Below are 19895 nucleotides of genomic sequence, written 5' to 3' on the forward strand. Positions count from 1 at the left end.
CTGAAAAGCATTACAGAGCACCAACAACTCCATGCTTCAACCAGCCCCCCTGGTGACACAATGAAGATGTTGAGATCCATCAATGTCATTTTCCCTGGTTAGTTCTCCTTCAAAAGTTTCTATACCTTTTGGAGGATTATTCGTAACTCATTCAAACCTCAAAGAACCCAGCGTCTGAGAATAAAAAGTGGCACGTCATGAAATATTGATGATTTTAAGATATTGGGTGTCTCTGCAATTGTTCTGGCAAATTAATCCTTGCATGCAAAACAAATCTGATGGATGTTGTAATATAGTGGTTTTCAAAGAGGGGTAACAGGGACCCCCAGCTGTCCTTGGGAGGGTTCCAGGGGGTACCTAACCCTGCAGCTAAATGAGTTAAGCATCAAGTTACCCTTTAACCCCACATAGATTATTTGAAAATTACATTGAATGCAATATCATTGCAATAAATGGTTTATCCTGGTGAAAGTGTCTGACTGTATACGGATCAGGACAAAAATATAATTTGGACATATAGAGTACAGTAAAATATAGATGTCTCAGAGAACATCACGTGCTTGTTTGTTTCTGCATTATTTAGCCAGTAGTCTCTGCTATAATTATCACTGCTAGGCCAAAGGAAAGAAGGGAGATTATGTGCGATAATGTGTTTTTCCAGGGCTGGACTGAGCGGTGCCAAATTTCTTGTGCACACTGCCAGGAGTTCAAGGAAATAATAAGTACCTCAATGCTTTTGTCGTCATGTTTCAATCTTGAATGGAAAGCACTTTAGCTGAAGTCCTCCATCGGCTGACTGCCATGCCCGGAGGCATTATGTTTTTGGGTTGTCCATCCGATTATCAGTCCCAACTTTGTGAACACGATATCTCAGGAACGCCGTGAAGGAAGGTCACAACATTTGGCAGCAAATGTCCACTTGGACTCAAGGATGAACTGATTAGAAGAAGTATTATAGGTGGCCAAAGGTCAAGATCACTGTGACGTAACAAAAAAGTCCATTAAATTCCTTCAAAGTCTCCATTCACTATACTATACTATGTACTGGACAGTATGAAATTAAACGGTGGCTGGTTGGCAGAGAGGCGTACAAGTACAACCATCATGCAGTATATATATTTTTGTGCTATATAAATAAAGGTGATTTGACTTGGATGTGTTAGGATATGATTTCTGGATCCAGAAGCGGACAGAAACAGGCTGAAGGTTAAACAGGGTTTCTTTTGAAATTCAGCAGCTCACAGATAAATGTCAAATTTAAAGTCGATGAACAGTCCACAAAGAATCCTGGGTAAACAAATCCAATATATGTCAATATCCAGGCATATCCAGGTTTAAAAAGAAAATAAACTAAATGCCGGCAAACTGGTGGGACTGAGGAGCAGAGGGCAGGGATATAATCTGCCAGAGAACACTAGCAGGGTTTAGATATGGCTGAGTCACTGGGACAAACGAATGGAGTGCAGGTGTGAACCTCCACTCTGACTGGCTGACTGGGAGTGAGCAGATGAGTGGGAGTGACAAGAAATTGACAATTAGTCAGGGCAGAGACAAAGAAGGCAACAAGTTAGTCACATACACAGACAGACCCAGACTCAAAACTCACTGCACAGATGGTTTTACCCAGAGCAACGTTGGAGGTCTTGCTTAGAGACATGCACTGAGCACACATTAGCCATTATGGTGTGTAGCCGAGTAAGCCGACTAGCCGTGTTGTAAAAATGTTCTAACCTCTAGGCCACCCTGTCGCTCTTAGCCACATGCATGAACCCTATTATCCCTGCTGGGCCTGCTGTCATATTAGGGGAACATTTGGGGTAAATAGGCAAGCTCACAGCATGTCGTGATGCGATGCACTGTGAGCTTGTAGCTCTGATATTTTCGCAAGACATGGGGCCCTATTTTCGTCAGTGTTAAACCCCTTATCCCTAAACGTCTTTGCCTTTCTTTCTTTTTTACTATTTTTAAAAACATGAAAATTGTTCAACTATAGCCGATCTACATTCTACATCAACACATTGTGATTGGCAATTTGAACTATTCAAATATGTTTTTGTGTGTGTGTGTGTGTGTGTGTGTGTGTGTGTGTGTGTGTGTGTGTGTGTGTGTGTGTGTGTGTGTGTGCGTGTGCGTTTGTTGCTGTGCGTCAGAGTGAGAGGATATAGAGAAAGAAAAATCATTGCGTGTCTGGAAATAGACTGGAATAGACACATTAAACATTTACTCCTTCATCAAACAGTCATTAATCATACGTTTAACCGCTGCACTGGAACAGGACATGATGATGAATTACTTGGTGAAGGTGAAAATACCTTCATTAAATATAGCCATATTTTCAAATAGCTGTACCTTACCTCACATAATAGACCTATAGTCCTTAACGGGAACAAATTACAATACATGCCTGTTGTGGGTCATAACAGAAAGACTATTCACTTATGGAGTAAATTCAACTCTCTCTCTCTCTCTCTCTCTCTCTCTCTCTCTCTCTCTCTCTCTCTCTCTCTCTCTCGGTGGCGCGCTCCATCTCTCTTTTTTCTGAGATGCTGTTGCGCTCTCAGCCTGCTGGCAGCCTCCTGGTAAAGTCTACGCACTCTACGGTAAAGACACGGTAACCGATTTATTCCACTTAAGGCGACGCGCAGGCTAGACTGGGGGATGCCGTTTCTGACTGCGAGCGAGTTTTAATGTCGACCAGGACGAATCGACACTATTCTAGTTTAGACTGTCATCAAAACCCAATCAGCATGGATCTCTCGTTCATGGCAGCGCAAGTAAGTGGCCTTAACATTTTATGGGGTGTTTTAAAAGTCATGTTGTGCGTGTCCAGGTCATTTGACGAAAACGTTTGCAGAGAAAAATAATTGCAGACATTTGTATTGCTCAAGGTGGCGCACTGACTGCATGACGCAGGTGAAGTTACTCAGGCTATATATCCTTAATTGTTAAACTTAATTTTGAAAAGATATTGAAGTCTATTTCGAGTCGCCATATGTTAATGGTAACATCATGGCGACTCGAAATTGGTATGTGCTCATATAGGCAATAACATAATAGCCTACTACATGCATTCTCTGATTAGTCAATCCCTACATTTAATAATTTCTTTGTTTGTTTATGCTTTTGTAGGCTAATCAATGGTAACAATATGCGCGCGCCATCGGTGCGCACAACGCGCAAACGCGCATATTTTTATAGGCTTATGTCCATACGGCCATAGCAGGAATTCCTCAATCATTAAAAAAAGTGCATGTATAATACGATTTGATCTAGCTTATGCAATTAGAATGGTCATAAAGTTAATACGCAAATGTCCGTTTTTAAGTGCAGTTCGTTTGAGTAAATTGAGTTCCAGATCAGATCTCCATGGAAAACATAGCATAGCCTATAGAGAAGTCTTCTCCTGGTTTTTATCCTGTTACCTGGTGATTATAGGTCTGCACTATAGGTTCTATTATTAGGCTATGGCCTATAACAAATCGTAAAGAGTTTACAAGAGTCTCCAATTGCATCAAAGTGACCGACAGCCCAATATCCATATGGGTTATAGCTGTTCCTCCAGAACCCATCAGCAGCAGTGGTTTTGTGTGGAACTGTGAGACAGGCAGCAGGTGCATGCATGATGAGGGGGAGAAAAAGAAAGACAGACAGATTGAGAGAATCAGTAGTAGAGTGAGTGAGTGAGTGAGTGAGTGAGTGAGTGAGTGAGTGAGTGAGTGAGTGAGTGTGTGTGTGTGTGTGTGTGTGTGTGTGTGTGTGTGTGTGTGTGTGTGTGCGCGTGTGTGCGTGCGTGAGCAGACGAGCGAGTGAGTGAAAGAGGGAGAGAGAAATAATAAGGGTGACAGAGACATAGATCTGCTATTTTTAACACCAGGACACAGCATAAATTAATCAATACATGGACAGGAGTGACAAACAGAAAAACAGATGAAACACATGAAAGAAATAAACTGTAAAATGGAAACATTGAAAGTAAGATAATAGATAAAAAGAGACATAACAGTGATAGGTAATAAGTCATCATTCAATTTAATCAATTATAAAAAATAATAATAATGATTTGATTAAACAACAATTTAATCAATAGCATAATTGCTAAGAAAATAATGGATAGTTGCAGCCCTAGAGTAAAATGAATGGCTGTTGACTGGCCATGGCTGTATCACCACTGAAATAAATACAACTGCTGACCTATGACTGTCACTTTTCATTAGCCACCGTGTGAATAGGCACTTCTGTACTTGAGGCTGTCCATCAGACATCACTCAGGTCTCAGCTGAGAATACTGCTCAGCTGTGCTTATAAAAATTTCATATCCAAAGCCCAGAGTGGCTATACATCAATTTGCATTCCCCGTAATGCCCAAAGGGGATGGCATAATTTGACATGGAGTGCATCAATGCGTCTCTCACAATACCTTTCTTAAGATAATAAACTATGGGATCTGCAAGTCGTACATCATGATTTCATGGATATTTCTCCCATCTCGCCATCCCAAATGCGTTTCAATATCAGTGTGACAGCATGACTGATAGACAATCTGCCATACAAATGGATTGACAGACAGACAGACAGACAGACACTATTGTTATTTATTCCGCAGGGGAGGAAGGTGTTTAATAATGTTGTAGAGAAAATATTGATAAACATCCAAACTCTAGGGATTTGCTGGTGCATATATGTATTATTATTATAGAAAATACATTGTGGATGCTGTCGACAGACAGACAGACAGACAGACAGACAGACAGACAGACATAACTTGCATGGCCCTTCCTGGCTGACTCAGGCTTTGGAAAGACAAGAGGCGAGAGAGAGGCAGATGATGCATCCATGACATAACAGATCCCTACAAACACCCAGTGAGATGAAACTAATAATGCAATTGGATGTCCAATATGTTCAGGTCTGCAGATATAAGTATGCATGTTTAAGTAATATGCACTACTTCAGTGGTGACCCCCACATTTTTTATTAAAAAAAAGTATTCGGTCACAGACCTCCATCTGAAAATATATTTGTGCCAGTGAGTCAACATTTGTCAATAGTTTAGTTATTGTTAAATCAGATCTCTAATTAATTCCATTCATCTAGATTTTCGTCATATTTGGATTCATTCACGGTTAAGGAATGTTTTACAAACGGAAATTCTCTGTGACTCAAATACATCAGCGGGTAGTTAAATGATAGAAATAAAGTAATTTATTGGGTAAATATTGGGTAAACATATTCCTTTCCACAGACCTCACTTTGTGAACCGATAGGCACTACTGCACTTTGAATGAATGAGTCATGACACACTGACACGGTCACACCACTATACCGGTATAAATCTTAAGCTATGTTTCTGAATCTGTAATCCAATATGTTCAAAGTCACCGTGTCATCTTGCGTTCTTGTGGAGTGGTTGTGAATGTGATGTTTAAATGTGTGCATGGGACCTTTTGATTTGTGGAGGACTGTGGGTCCCAGGGATAGATGGGGCTATATACGCTCCCACATGAGGAGCCACGCTAAAAGGAAATAACTGCCTGTCTACTCATCCATCGGATCGACAGAGTCCATTTGACATAACTTTGGTTTTCAACTTCAATCTCTCTCTCTCTCTCTCTCTCTCTCTCTCTCTCTCTCTCTCTCTCTCTCTCTCTCTCTCTCTCTCTCTCCAAATCAAATAGACCAATTTGATTGATTGATTGATTGATTGAATAGTTTATTAGACATAAATGTAAAAACAGCAACAGAGTACAGTCAAACACTTATTCCAAAAGGGATAGCACCAAAATGTTTCCATTTAGGTCCTATGCAATAACTCTACAGGTCTATTTGATGCCAGAGCCACACTGATCTTTTAGTCCGATGACGATTCTGTCAATCCCGATGCTTCATCGCATTTCAAGCTGATTCCAGCTCACAATGCGTTGCGATACATTGAGAGCTTGTAGAGCAGCTATTTTTGAACGTTTTTCCCATATGAATAGCATGCCCATATTAGGGACACCATGTTGAAAGTGGTTAAAAACCGTGACAGCTGCATAATTGCCGATACCTGAATAAGCCAAACCGATGTATCGGTCAGTATACTAAACAAAACAGAACCATTTATTTTGTACGATTCAAAGGTATTGTTGTTGGGAACAGAGAGACAAGATAGGGCACGAATAACAATGTGCTATCATCTCTGTTAGACTTGGCTGTCCTTCCAACTTACAGTATAATGAGAGCCGACGGTGACGCCAAATTACTTGTCCGTCTTAAATCGCATCCTTCATTTTGGAACTCTCGTTCAAATTAACATCTGCACTTACTTGCTCCTGACAGACGATGAAGGGTGCTTAACTAAAGTTGAGGGGCAATTCTTTCGCACATAATTGCAATCAAGGCTTCCGTTATTGCTTTCCCATCTATATCACATTGAAATGAAGGGATGCACAGGACGTCAAGGCCTTTTATTCTTTGCTAATTAATTTGCATTCTCTTTTCTGTGACGAATTAAATTTGTCTTTTCCCAAGAAATGTTGTACTGTAGCTTTTAGCTGCAATGCGATGCTAAACTTCAGTTAAGCTGTATGCTCTTGCTCTAGGGACATTAAAATAGGACACTTGTTTTTCATAGTTTTGGCAATGCTGCCCTAGCATTAAGATTCAGGGTTGTTGTTGTTGTTTTGTGCAATCCAAGTCTCTGGTTTGCAGAGCTTCTCAGACATTTTTGAGTGGTGCAACCAACACTATGTGTTGTTCAATGTGTTGGTTAATGAGCACCAGTATGAGTACCAGTAGGGGCGCTGTTGTGCCAGAAACAGAGAGAGAGACAGTGCTGCACTGTTGCCTGCTAATGAGAGAGAGAGAGAGAGAGAGAGGAGGGGGGGAGAGAGAGAGGGGAGTTGCACCACTCGGTTCACACGGGTGTGATTTTTCTCAAACAAATATGTATTCGGCCATGGACCCCAGCTGAAAAAGAAAATGGTGCAGAGGGCCACCATTAGAGAAAGTTTCTTATTATTATTATTCACAATCTCCCAAGATAGACATTTTCAGAAATAAATAAACTACGTTGTGAGCTTGTAGATCAACTATTTTCTTATATCCTAAGTATAAAATAGGATGCTATACTAACATAATTCTAGGGAACGCCTGGAACACCCTCAGGGACCCCTGGATTAATGGTCTTCACCTGGATTTATTCCATCAGTCAGTTCGTGGAAAGAACAGGTTGTCCTAATGGCATAGCTACTTGGTGAATGTGTTCAACTGGTGTCTCTGAGTCTGAGTCTGAGAGTCCTGTGAAATTATGACACCATACTCTCTGAGTATTCTGTGATTGCGGAATTATTTACAGAATATCTGTTCCACGAAAAATTTGAAAGCCGTCCTGCACATTTCTCATGGTTGTAAGAATGCAAACTGCATTCTTACAACCGTGCGTGCGTGCGTGCGTGCGTCAGTGACAGAGATAGAACAAGGGGCAAGGAAGATGACAATGCAATATTGTGTCAAAGTTAAGTGTTAAATAGCTCCATATTCCCATAGCAATCATTGCTATAGTGATTGTTCAGCAACAGTCTCTCCAGCTAAACAGAAAATGTTCAGGTCGGAAATACCAATGTCATCCAATCAGGAGAGAGAGAGAACACATACAGAATACAAGACAAACTGAAATTGGAAGTGATGAAACAAATAAATAAGCAGACACATATTGCAAATTATCTTTGAGGGGTTCTCTCTCCTGATTGGATGAAATGTGTTACCCTCCTGAAAATGTATTTGATGTTTAAAAGCGCTGCATGGAGACACGGTGAGGCCTCATTCACACGTATCAAACACCAATCAAGCAAATGTTTGGTGGGTTTTTTTGGGGGTTTTTTTAGGCCACCACAATGCTTTTCCAATGGGAGTCACAGTTTGACCAAACATTTTTGTTTGATGGGGGGGGGGTGCTTGATTGGTGTTTGATACGCGTGAATGAGGCCTCAGACCCCACTGAATAAACACCCTATAGCAGTGATTACTATCAGAACTTTTAGCATAAGAATCTAAACCTTTTGTTTTAACAAAGAAAAAACACTTTTAGCCTATACTGTATTACCTTTAAATGAACTTCAAGTCGTAAAATAAATATCTGCAGTTGATTATGCAAATGGTTGCAGTGGAGTTGGTCAATGGCGGTGCGTAACCGTCAGTGACAGTAGAAAACTGTAGTGATAATTGCAAACGAGGCAAGAAAGTACAGTATCTGTTTGAAACAGGCTCTTCCCATCTGTCCACTCCTATCCTGTCTCACACTATCCTGTCCAACAGAGCTGAAAGGCCCTAGTAAAAATACTGGGAAACCACTGTGGAGTCGCTCAATGACAGTATAGAAGACTGTAGTTAAAATTGCAAACGATGCAAAAAAGTATATCTGTGTTTGAATCCGGCTCTTTCCAGCTCTCTGTCGCTTTCCTGCCTCTATACTGTCCTGTCCAATAGATCTGAAAAGCCTAAAAATTATGGGGAAATACCAATGGTGTTGCTAAGTGACAGTAGAAGACTGTAGTTCTAATTGCAAACGAGGCAAGAAAGTATATCTGTGTTCAGACTGAACTGAATCAGACTCTTCCATCTCTGTATTGTCTCCCTGTACTGTCTTGCCCAGTAGAGCAGAAAAGCTGTATCAGAATATGGGGAAATCCCTGTGGGATTAACCATGTCATTTGGTAACCGTGTCAGGTCAGTACCTTATCCGTGACAGTAATGCTAATCTATTTATTAAGTGTTGAATCAAATATTTTCTTGTTGTCTTTGTGAATAAATAAGGCTACTGGTTTGTGATAAACAAATTATCTATCCATCCATCCATCCAGTATGTATCTGTGTACTGTATCTGTATTCTGTATGAATGCAATGGAGGAGGATGTGTTACTGAAAATAGCATCTGTTCAGGTCAACCATCTGTAAAGACAGTAACAACGTCTCCCACACTTTAGAGAAAGGTATCACAAGGGCTCTATCACTTCGGACACGCTAGACTGGACACATCTCTCTGGTTTAATTGCTCATAGACCGTACGTCACAATCCTGTCGATAATCTCTCCAACTCTGTAAGTATCCCCGGCACCCACGTTCAGGCATTCAATTAATCTAATTATATACTGGCTGCGAGCTCATTTACTTCTGGTTTAGCCCACGAGCATGAGGACGAGGATACAGTAATTAGCTAGTGTTGACAACAATCGCACAGCATTGGGTTCTGATGCATTTGGTGCCCTTGGCAAGGTTTTGAAAATGAATGTGTCTGCTCCCACTGTCTGGAATACCCACCCCCCTTCAAATTGAATACTCTTACCAGATAATAATAAAAAGAGCAGGGAGTGGCCGTCATACAGTCTACTGAACCTACCTTGAACACAACTAGGCCTACATTAGTACAGTATATGTTAATAAAATATAACTAATACGATTTTGCAGGGTTGGAGGCTCCAAAACTCTTCCACTGAGAAATCTAGTCACTGGTGTCATGTAGGATACCTCCTTGACAAGTAGTACTGCCTGAAGCTCATAATCACAATATCACCGCTGGGCAATGGGGATTCCATCTGGCAATTGAGTGATAGAAATGTGGATTCTCATGCAGGAGATCCGGGTGTGAATCCCTTATACGAAAACATATGGATTGCAGCTTTAATTAAATGCATATTGAATTTTCATCAACTTCACAAAGCTTACATTCTGCTAGCTTTACAAGTAGCTGTCATGTCAGCAACTCTGTGTTACAATCAGGGATTTGATTTGTACAAATAATTGATATATACATTTTCTTTTTTTTTGTGAAATTATCAAACATATAGCCTACCAGACAGTCTACATTTCCCAAAAGGAAATGCATTTGTATGTATGTATTTAATTGAGTCTGACCAGAAGCAGAGATAAAAACATCCTGGCCGTAACAATGAATGACCCGTGGGGGGAATCAAAAGCAAAGACACAGATCTCCACCACACCATATCTCCCCCAGCAAAATGAACCTTCACAGCTACAATGCAGTCACAGAGACAAAGCTACTGCTAGTGATTTCATTCTCTGGGAGATGTTTCCAAAACAGGAAAGATGATGTTAGATGGGTAAAACATTACCAAGCCTATGTGACAGGAGCATCTGTGATAATGTAGTATAGGTCCTGAAACAAGCCACGGGTTCATGTCCTATCTATGTGGAGGGGTGAATGATGCTACACACACAATATGCTTATGGGGCTTTTAAGAATAAAAAGGATGGAACAGGGACAGAAAGGATTGAAAATCGCTGTGTTGGGGGTGGGGGACAGAACAAGTGAGTGAGTCATAGGCATTAGCTAGAGGACCATTTCCTTCTCTATCTCTCTCACACATGCATATACACACGCGCACACGCACACACACACACACACACACACACACACACACACACACACACACACACACACACACACACACACACACACACACACGCACGGACAGAGAGTGTGGGTGAGCCTGTAACTTCATTGATACAAAAGCACTCTAAAATATAAATGGGTGGTTAATGTTTGTTTCCAGATTATGGCCAAATGTTCAAATGAGGTTCTCACCGTACACTTGTCGGTACTCCTAATTAATTCCACAGATATAAGAAGCCCTCACTGGCTATTTGTTCATTTAGCACTATTTCTATTTCTAAAATACTTTGACTGTCACTAGCAACAAGCCATCACCAACATTGCACATTGCATTGTGATTTGTGCAGATTATTTCACAAACTGCTCACATATTGAGTAGTAACTTACTATTGATACTTACAGATAGGACAGGGAGGCCATTATTAGATTCTATGTCTTGTCTTTTATGTCTTGGCTCCTAGGGTCCGTGCGTGCGTGCATGGGTGCGTGCGTGCGTGTGTAGCTAATCGAGCAAACCGCTGGACCGATCAGTGCCAAATGTCTTGTACAACCTCACCTGCCAGCAGGCCAAAGAAGTAAATCCCTGCAGTGGCAGCATACAAAAATCTGACCCGTTTTTCTCACTCTCTATTTGGCTGATTTCTGCGAGTGGCACTCAGAAAAAAGTGACCAGGTTCATATTTTTGGGGAACACGACGATCTGTGCTTTTGGGACGCTTGTAGAGTGCCGCATGATAATAATAGAAAAATCACACCCGTGTGAAGTGAGGGGCGCTCTTATCATGGTACATCATCTCATACCGGCCAATCAGAATTTGTGTCTTCAATGTTTGTGTTTACACAAGCACTTACAATTGTCCATTCATTGTCAATGGCATTTAATGTTTGTGTCAGAACAAAGTTTGTGTTTAAACACACACACCAAATGCTGGACATAAGAGGGGCTATCGGCCCTCAAAAACAGACACATGTACCCCCAGTAATACGCCTTAAAGCGATAAAGCGACCGTTAGGGCTGAGATACTCTACCGGAATAATGTCAAGAATGGGTGAAATTAATTCAGAATCATGGAGAAAAGTAGAAAGAACAGATATGAGAATAATGTATGTGTTTGACAACAGAACTAAAGCATGAGAACTTACAATTCAGTGGTTGAGCTGCTAACAAACGTCCTCCTGCTGCTTAACGACCACAAATACAGTGTGTGTGTGTGTGTGTGTGTGTGTGTGTGTGTGTGTGTGTGTGTGTGTCAGTTTAGCGTTACAGTGTCACTGCACGTAACGTTTGCATAGCGTCCTCCTGCTGCTTAATGACCACAAATACAGTGTGTGTGTGTGTGTGTGTGTGTGTGTGTGAAGGCAAACCGCAGCAAATTAAATATGCAAGAATCGCAACTTCTCCGCCCATTCGCATCGAGTCTACCTATAGTATTAGGTGAGAATGTGACCTTATAGTCTCTTTGTGTATAGTCACTGACTCTGTGGGCACAGTTTCTTTCTTGAAAACCAGCCAGGCATTACTTAAGATGAATTAATGGACATTGACTGAATTTTGTGTTCATTCAAAGCACGTATATCACACATTTGCCACTTTAAAAGAGGAGAATTGAATTCTCATTGATTAATAACCACTTAAACCCCATAATTGTTGAGTGGAGTCCCTCTGGGCTCTATACTAGTGTATTTTCTGCTGTAGTGCTGTAGTGTATGTGATGCGTTTTCTGCAAAAGATATCTTCACAAAACCGATGTTGTTGTTTAAGTGGTTCTTTAAATTAGTGGGTTATTATACTTTCTTCAAAATATATGCAATGCACACTGATTTACAGCGTGTGCAATATCCTTCTTGTACAGTATAATGTCTTCAAATCAAGTTTATATTTAAATCTACCTTGCTCATTAATTTAACATGCAGAATAATTATAGCCTGTTCCAGTATTCACTGAGATTTAATTTAAATATCAATAATTGATTTTATAATATTTTGCATAGTATACATGTAGATATAGATACGTTTAAAAGCAGAATCATCATGCATTAATTGTCATTATGCATAAATACACACTGAACATTTCAGCCATGACTCATCCCCTCGATGATGTGAGTTTTATGTTAATTTCCAATGTATTCATGATGCATTTTAAACCATTAATCAAATACATCTGAATGTATAGTTAATTAACTAGGGGAGAAGTTTGTCTTTGTTCCTAGACATTCTCCCTTGTAGTGTAACTGCTATACCTGAGTATCTGTGGCAAATCTCACTTCATGATCGATGATCATTTTTGTTCATCCAGTGGATATAGCCTAGCGTCATTACTCACAGCAACTTTGGTAGGAGAAGTAATTTGGGTCGTGACTTCTAGCCTAGCATCACCAGACCAGAGCAATTTTAATTCGAGCTAGCAGATTTGTCAGCTTGTGTTTTCAACTCTAGCATCTATTCTGGGGGCTTCAGGGATAGCGGAAATAGCATTTTTGAATGGCCAGCTTGTTTATGTAAACACAAACGTTGAAGACGAAAGTGAGGACGCAAATTGTGATTGGTCGGAATGAGATGATGTAGCGCTCCTCACTTCACAGGGGGTGATTTTTTACAAGCAGATCTACAAGCTCTGCCTAAATTGGTATAGAAAAAGGAGCAGGCTTTGTCTAGACCGCTCGTAAACGAAGTATTGGCCTTTAGGGGTTTAGTATAGGGTTTAAGCAATTTTTGGCTGGATGACTGGAATATCATCTGGATATCAGCTAAATTCCTCACACTTGTAAACTGATAAAAATGCCATGAATGCCAAATGATGCCAATGGAAGCAAAGAGCTCTGCAGTTCCATGCAGTACCTAACAGTAACAGCCAGCAGGAAATTCACTTTAAAACAGCCGTTCTAGTCTGATATGGGCGTAGACATACTGATCATTCCCATGTCTATGTATACTGTATGTAATGTAAGTTAACTATACACTATACACGCCTATAGGCTATTTTGGAACCTTTTCATTCGTACAGTGTAGAGAGCCGTGTGTTAGTCTTATACCCACTGGCTTAATTTCTCAGACTGATACATCGGGTGCTTGACCCGCAGAGCACAGTCAGGCCTCGTCAAAGGTCATTTGTCTGATCGGTCGCTTGCGGGACGAGACAGAGGCTCGGGGCAGACATGAGGAGTGCAGAGATCATTCCCCGTTGCCCTGGACACCTCCAGCTCTGTGTGAAATATCTCTCCCGAGCAGCAGTACGACGGGTCTACTGAATAGATGAGAAGAGGGTCTTTGTGCTAAGAGCATACGCAGTGCTGAAACCGCAGAGGGAGATGGTAAAGGGGAGACCGAGTACACTGAGAGGTACTGTGTTCATTTAACAGCTACTAAGTTCACAATTGTAGAGTGGGTATTTTTGGCAAAGACATTTGTTGTAGAGGGGAAAATAATTGGGGGGCTAGTATAGAGCACTGGGGGACGTCAGGGAAGTACATATAGGGTTTAGGTTTTTAATTCAGAGAGTTAAATTAACAGTGAGGATTCTACTGTCTTTATCTATTTAAAGAAGTGGCTGCATTAAGTCACCACCTAAACTTACTGTAACCTGTAAGCCTTCTTTTCAGAGCGCTTTTATCTGACGCTCTCACGCTATTATCAAGCACAAATTATTATATATAGGCCTACCCTTTCTCCAAAAACTGACTTTGTGAACTGCATTATGCCAACCAGGACTTAAGATAATACACTTCACTGGTGTCTATTATATTTTTGCATTCATTGAGATGCAGGTTTATGATTATGCAAACAGGAAAAGGGTCAAGTTCCATCTGTGGTCTTTGGGTTATTAACTATTCATTATTATACACTGCATATCATATCAATAAATCTTAGTTCAGCTTGCCTCTTATCAATAGATTAGAGTCAGCATAAATGTATTTAGGTATTATTCTTGAATGCATCTCTTCCCAAGTCTCTCTTTTTAATGAGACTCTCCAAATATACATTAGAACAGAACCTTTGAAAATTGGTTGTTTGCATATCAATGTGGCAAGTACAGTAGACATACCATATTCTGAATTACCAAAAAGAGGACACATGCGCGCGTGCACGTCGTGCATGTGCATGTGTTGTGCATGCGCGGTTCTGTTTGAATTAAATTCAGATGTCAAAATAATCTATAACAAAAAAGTTATGCTCCTAAATTTGATCAAATATGCTCTATATTAGTTATGTATTTATTTAAAGCAGTGGCTCTAAAGGTTGTGATCCAGGGACCCTCATGGTTCCTTGAGGGGGTTCCAAATGGACCCATTATAGGTCTGTAACTCTGAGAGTGTACAAATGGAACCAAATGGACCCTTACAGGTCTGTAACCCTGAGAGTGTACAAATGGAACCAAATGGACCCTTACAGGTCTGTAACTCTGAGAGTGTACTAGTACAAATGGAACCAAATGGACCCTTTTCTAACTTTTAACTCTGATACTGTACAAATGGAATCAAATGGGACTCTTATGGGTCCATTTGGTTTTACTCTCAGAGTTATGGGGGTCCTTGAAATTTAAAAGTTTGAGAACCTGTATGCAATGGCTTATCTCTTGTAAAAAGAGAGACCAGCCTATTCTCCAAACCATCATATCTTATGCTTTGCTAGGTTGTACACAATAATATTGGGTCAATTTAATTTGCAGGCCTCGCCTCGCGCACAGCTGCCTTGTCTGTGTTGATGACATGACATGGGCTAGCAGGACAGAACTTTTATTTGTGACAGACACATAGTTCCTTAATTTGCAGACAATACAATCCGCTTCTCATTGGTCAGTCACAAAGCTAAGAAAACAGTAGCCTACTTTTTCTGCATGTCAATGATGAGAATCATTTCAAGCTTTCCTCACGGAGAGAAGACAACACAAAAGTCTATCTGCAGACACTGACAGCAGAGCAGCCAGCGAGCCTTTCTCTGATCTGCGGTCGGGACCATAGTGCTGTCAGCGTGCAGCGCATGCAGAGTTATGAATAATACACATTCCGGGGTTCGGGCTGAAAGTCCACCTCTCACAGTGTTATTCCACTACGAACCATTGAACGTGCATTGTAATACACATTGGTCTGAATGGTCTGTGAGCGTAGCGATACACTACAGGCGATACGTGTAAAACCCCGGACATTTGAAGGAATTTATAAAACTCCCCGGACTGCCCGGACAGCCCCCCAAAAGAGGACTTGTCCGGGCAAAAGAGGACGTATGGTAAGCCTAAAGTACAGTAGACAAACTCAAAGTGTACTAATATTTGTTTCACCAAGTTGCTACAAAGAGACAAGCTGTTATCAGGCCCATGCAGTGTACGTTCAAACGTTCAATCTGCAGTTATATATCTGTGTTATATATGTGACTGCACTGTCTCCTTAGTGCCAAGCCTGTTCTATCACCGAATCTATAGCTGTCCACTTGAGTCAAGGACCAAATGAAAGGTGAATGTTCCATCATTCATTCAAACCTTTATTTATTCTCGAAAGACATTGAGGTCACCCTCATTTGCAGTGTCGTCGAGATACACATAATACAATATTTCAAAGCAATAAACAAAAACAGAACAGAACAGCAACCTTTCCTCATCGTGTGACGTAGCACGTCACATAGCATGTCAGTCTATTCCCCTCAAATAGCACTTCATGATTCAGTGTTTCAAATCTGTGTAAAAAAGAATGCATTGTGTGTCTGCTCTAGTCAAAGAATATACCAATAGTGTCAATAAGGCAACATACTGTACTGTAGCCCCTATAAATGTCTGTTTAACAAAACAATGTTTTCAGGAGTTAAATTTCCACAAAATACTGCTGTGTTTGCATTCCATTCTATTATGAGGCTTTTGTTGTTTTGGGCCTTGCACGCCATACTGCAGGTTGCTTTCTCATGCAGGAAATTAAGCTCATTCTGTTACGAAGAAGGGAAGATAGCATTCTGAATGTATACATAACATTTGCGTGTTCTATTTACCACCAACTAAACACATGGATGCTGCTGACACATTGGCTTTGACAGGGTTCAAACCTTTGTCTCTCAGCAGTATGGTCTGTTAACCTCTAGCTTTGTGTTTGTCCCGATTGTTAAGCCAATTACCCCTTGTGCATATGAGAAGGCTGTTGACATGGAATTATTTTGTATTGATTTCACAGGAACCCATCCTAGTGGCGCTGAATGTGAGAGCATTTTAAGCTGCATGGCAGCATACTCCAAACTGACCTTTTATGACTAGTATGTTATACATTTTCGTCTCTGCTTCGAGTTCAGAATGTTTGACCCGCTCACTATATACAGTGCTGGAATGGTCAGTATTTTTTACCATGGATCCCCGCTGTTTGTTTACATCAACGTCAGAGAAGGATTACAGAGGTGTTTTCCCCTCCTAACATCCTCAGACAACTCATGACATTCAAGCTGGTATATTGCAGAAAGCAAATAACGAGCGTGTTGAGTGTCTGACCGTTCACACATTTGTTCACATTAGTTTCTCTGTGAAAATCTCAGAGATGCAAGAACCAGCTAAATGAACTTCGGCAAATCATTGCATTGGTTCGTTAGGTCTGCAATTAAGTAATTTTGTTCTTATTGACCTGCAAAAGTATGCTGCAGCAGTCTTTAACTATTCTTTTAACTCTATGGTTTTGTGCTCCTGCGGGACTAAGAGGTTGCAGGCTGAGGGTGCGTTCACATGAAAGTGGGCTGTTCCCTGTGATGAGGTTCAGAGTGGAATGAAACTCACCCCTACAGCAGGAGCCACAGTGAGCAGGATCGACTTCACCCTGCATTTGTTGCTCTCATATTATGATTTACAATCTGCCAAGTTGCTCAGCTACTGCACGTAGAGAGCCGAGAGAGTCGAGTATAGTGACTTGAAGTTAATATCAATTTATTTAATTGTTCTACTGTTGTTCACAGTATGTAGGGGCTGTTTTTAGTCGTTATCAAAGTCTTCTGTTTAAATGGAGTAAGTGATTTAGTATCCATTATTTAATTTGTATTTCTTTTACCCAGTAGTGGAAGTGGAAGTGGTGATAGCCGTATTATTGCCGTAGTGTTGGCGACGTGCTATCTGTATCCACGGCTGTGGATAATCATCCAATCACATTCTGTCTTCTTCACTACCTTCATATCTCCTCCTGTTTCAGTCCATGTCAGGCAGTATTGATTCCTCTTCCTTCGTGTGAGCATAGATTAGCCTTCACAACTGGTTCTGTTCATACTTTACTCCCAAGTTCTGGTGCCAAAGTCCTTTTTCTGCCCTGACTGTTTTTGCACGAACATTTTGCCATGGAGTCATCATTACACTTAATATATAGGATATTTGAGAAAATTAGAGAATAAAACTGCAGTGTGCAAGAAATGGTTAGGGGATAAAACCAGCCTCAATAAAAGCCAGACTTTAAATTAAAAGTACTGCGAGTTGTATCAGAGCTCCATTTTTTATTCAAGATATGACATTAAAAGTGAACGCTGCTTCTTTGCTTGCAGACCTAGTCCCAGACGACCTGAGACTCTGAGAGGCAGCTTCATCATACAATTTAGGTATTTGGCAGACGCTCTTAATCCAGAGCGATTTACATTAAGAAAGAACAAAAAGCATAGCAATACATCACATACATAAAGTAGTATTCAAGAAACATGCGTAAGCTAAGAACGTAACATTGGAATCTCTAAATAAACTATACATATACTATACTTATATACTACAGTATAAAGTGCTATGACTACATACAATGCAATTCTATATTCTATATAGTCTATATCACATGCCATAACTGTGTATAAAAGTGCTATCTATAAGCCAAGGGCCTAGAGTAAGTGATACGGGCCATGATGGAGTCTGAACAGGTGGGTTTTCAGACTACGGCGGAAGATTGGGAGTGAGGTTGCAGTTCTGATTGTCTTGGGAAGTGCATTCCATAGTTTTGGAGCCGTGTGGAGCGTTGTCCCGGCGTTTTTAGTGAGGGTACTTCCAGCTTCCCTGCGTTGGCTGATCTGAGTGTGCGGGAGGGTTTTTTTTTAGGGTTCGATCATACTTGCAAGATATGGGGGAGCCATACCTTTGGTTGCTTTGAATGCCAGCATCAGAGTTTTGTATTCTGTGCGGGCAGCGACCGGGAGCCAATGGAGAGCGGAGAAGGGGGGAGACATGTGAGAATTTGGCTGGTTGAAGACCAAGCAAGCTGCGGCATTTTGGATCAGTTGGAGGGGCTTAAGTGCACATGCCGGTAGGCCAATAAGGAGGGATGATCACAAGATCAGAACCATTTTTGTCCTAAACCAGTGGTTTTCAACCAGTGGTCCCTGAGGGAATTCCAGGTGGTCCCCATATAAGGGTCCATTTGGTTATCAACTCTTCATCATTTAGCTGGGGACTCCCCAGCTAAATGATGGAGAGTTGATAACCAAATGGACCCTTATTAGATCTTGAACTATTGACAGTGTAAAATGAAACCATTTGGTTTCATTTTACACTCTCAAGAGTTAAATTATTGTTAAACATCTGCATTACTTAATTTACAAGTCTACACAAGTCTACACAATTAGAGAATGTAGAATAATTGTTATTTTGATCGTTTGCCTGTTATCTTTCCTAATGGTACCAACTTCAATACAGCATGGAATTGTGGACTAAATGTCCACACATGGAGGCTAAATGTCATCAAATAGTGGTCTGTAGATCAAATGCAGAATAAATAATGGACCTTGATATGAAAAGGGTTGAAAACCACTGCCCTAAACCATTCAGTGCTTTTCAAACAGTATGGTATTGTGAGTATTCTTTGACAGATGAGGAAAATCTAAATAAAATATTTGCACAACCCCCAACCTTGATCCAGACATAATTATTTGGGCTACTTTGCTTTGTCCTGTGTAAATCCCATTCAGTTCATCAGCTGCTTCGTTCACATCATCACTGTACGACTGTATGACCAGTAAGACGCCCTGAGGTCGCGTGCACGCATTAGCCTGAGCAGACGGGCGAGTGCTGGCGCTTTGGCATGCAGGGTCAGATCAACATGTTGAATGAATTATGTACTGGCTATATATGGAGCGTTTCTTGAGTGTACAGGGTTTGATGACGTCAGATCAACATATAGAATGTCAGAACAGGAAGGACAGGTGGGGAAGGATCAACATAATGGAATGTCAAAACAGGTTAACTCTGTTGTAAACTCAACTTAACTAAGTACTGGACACTCGTCTGGTTTGACAGACAGGTAGTGTGTGCCGGCTGGGTGGTGTGTGACAATCCGGTTGAAGTACAGTATACCTTTGTTACGGCGACAGTGGCGTCGGGCCCGGGAGAACAATAACGCGAGACGAGACAGTATCACCAAGTTTATTACACAAACAGGAACATATAGTGTTGGATCATAATTACGTGACCACAAGACATCAGACATAATAACGTGCCTACTGCAGCAAGGCTGACCTTGCTGTCACCGAGATGTCTCTCGTAGCCTAACTATAAAGTATGCTACAGTTCAGGCAGTACACAATA

At 40.9% G+C, this 19895-nt stretch overlaps 1 protein-coding gene across 1 annotated transcript in view; it reads left to right on the forward strand.

Annotated features, from left to right (window-relative positions):
- Nucleotides 1-2747: 2747 nt before the first annotated feature.
- Nucleotides 2748-19895, forward strand: part of LOC308334058 (uncharacterized protein C14orf132) — a gene marked incomplete at both ends in the record, with an annotated part of 28792 nt that continues 11644 nt past the window's right edge. Inside the window, one exon of the mRNA XM_080790646.1 lies at nucleotides 2748-2774. Coding sequence (XP_080646772.1) covers nucleotides 2748-2774 — 27 coding nt within the window. The remainder of the gene's footprint in view (nucleotides 2775-19895) is intronic.

Source organism: Protomyctophum bolini, assembly GCF_963924005.1.
Source record: "Protomyctophum bolini genome assembly, chromosome: 19".
In the NCBI taxonomy this organism is placed as follows: Eukaryota; Metazoa; Chordata; class Actinopteri; order Myctophiformes; family Myctophidae; genus Protomyctophum; species Protomyctophum bolini.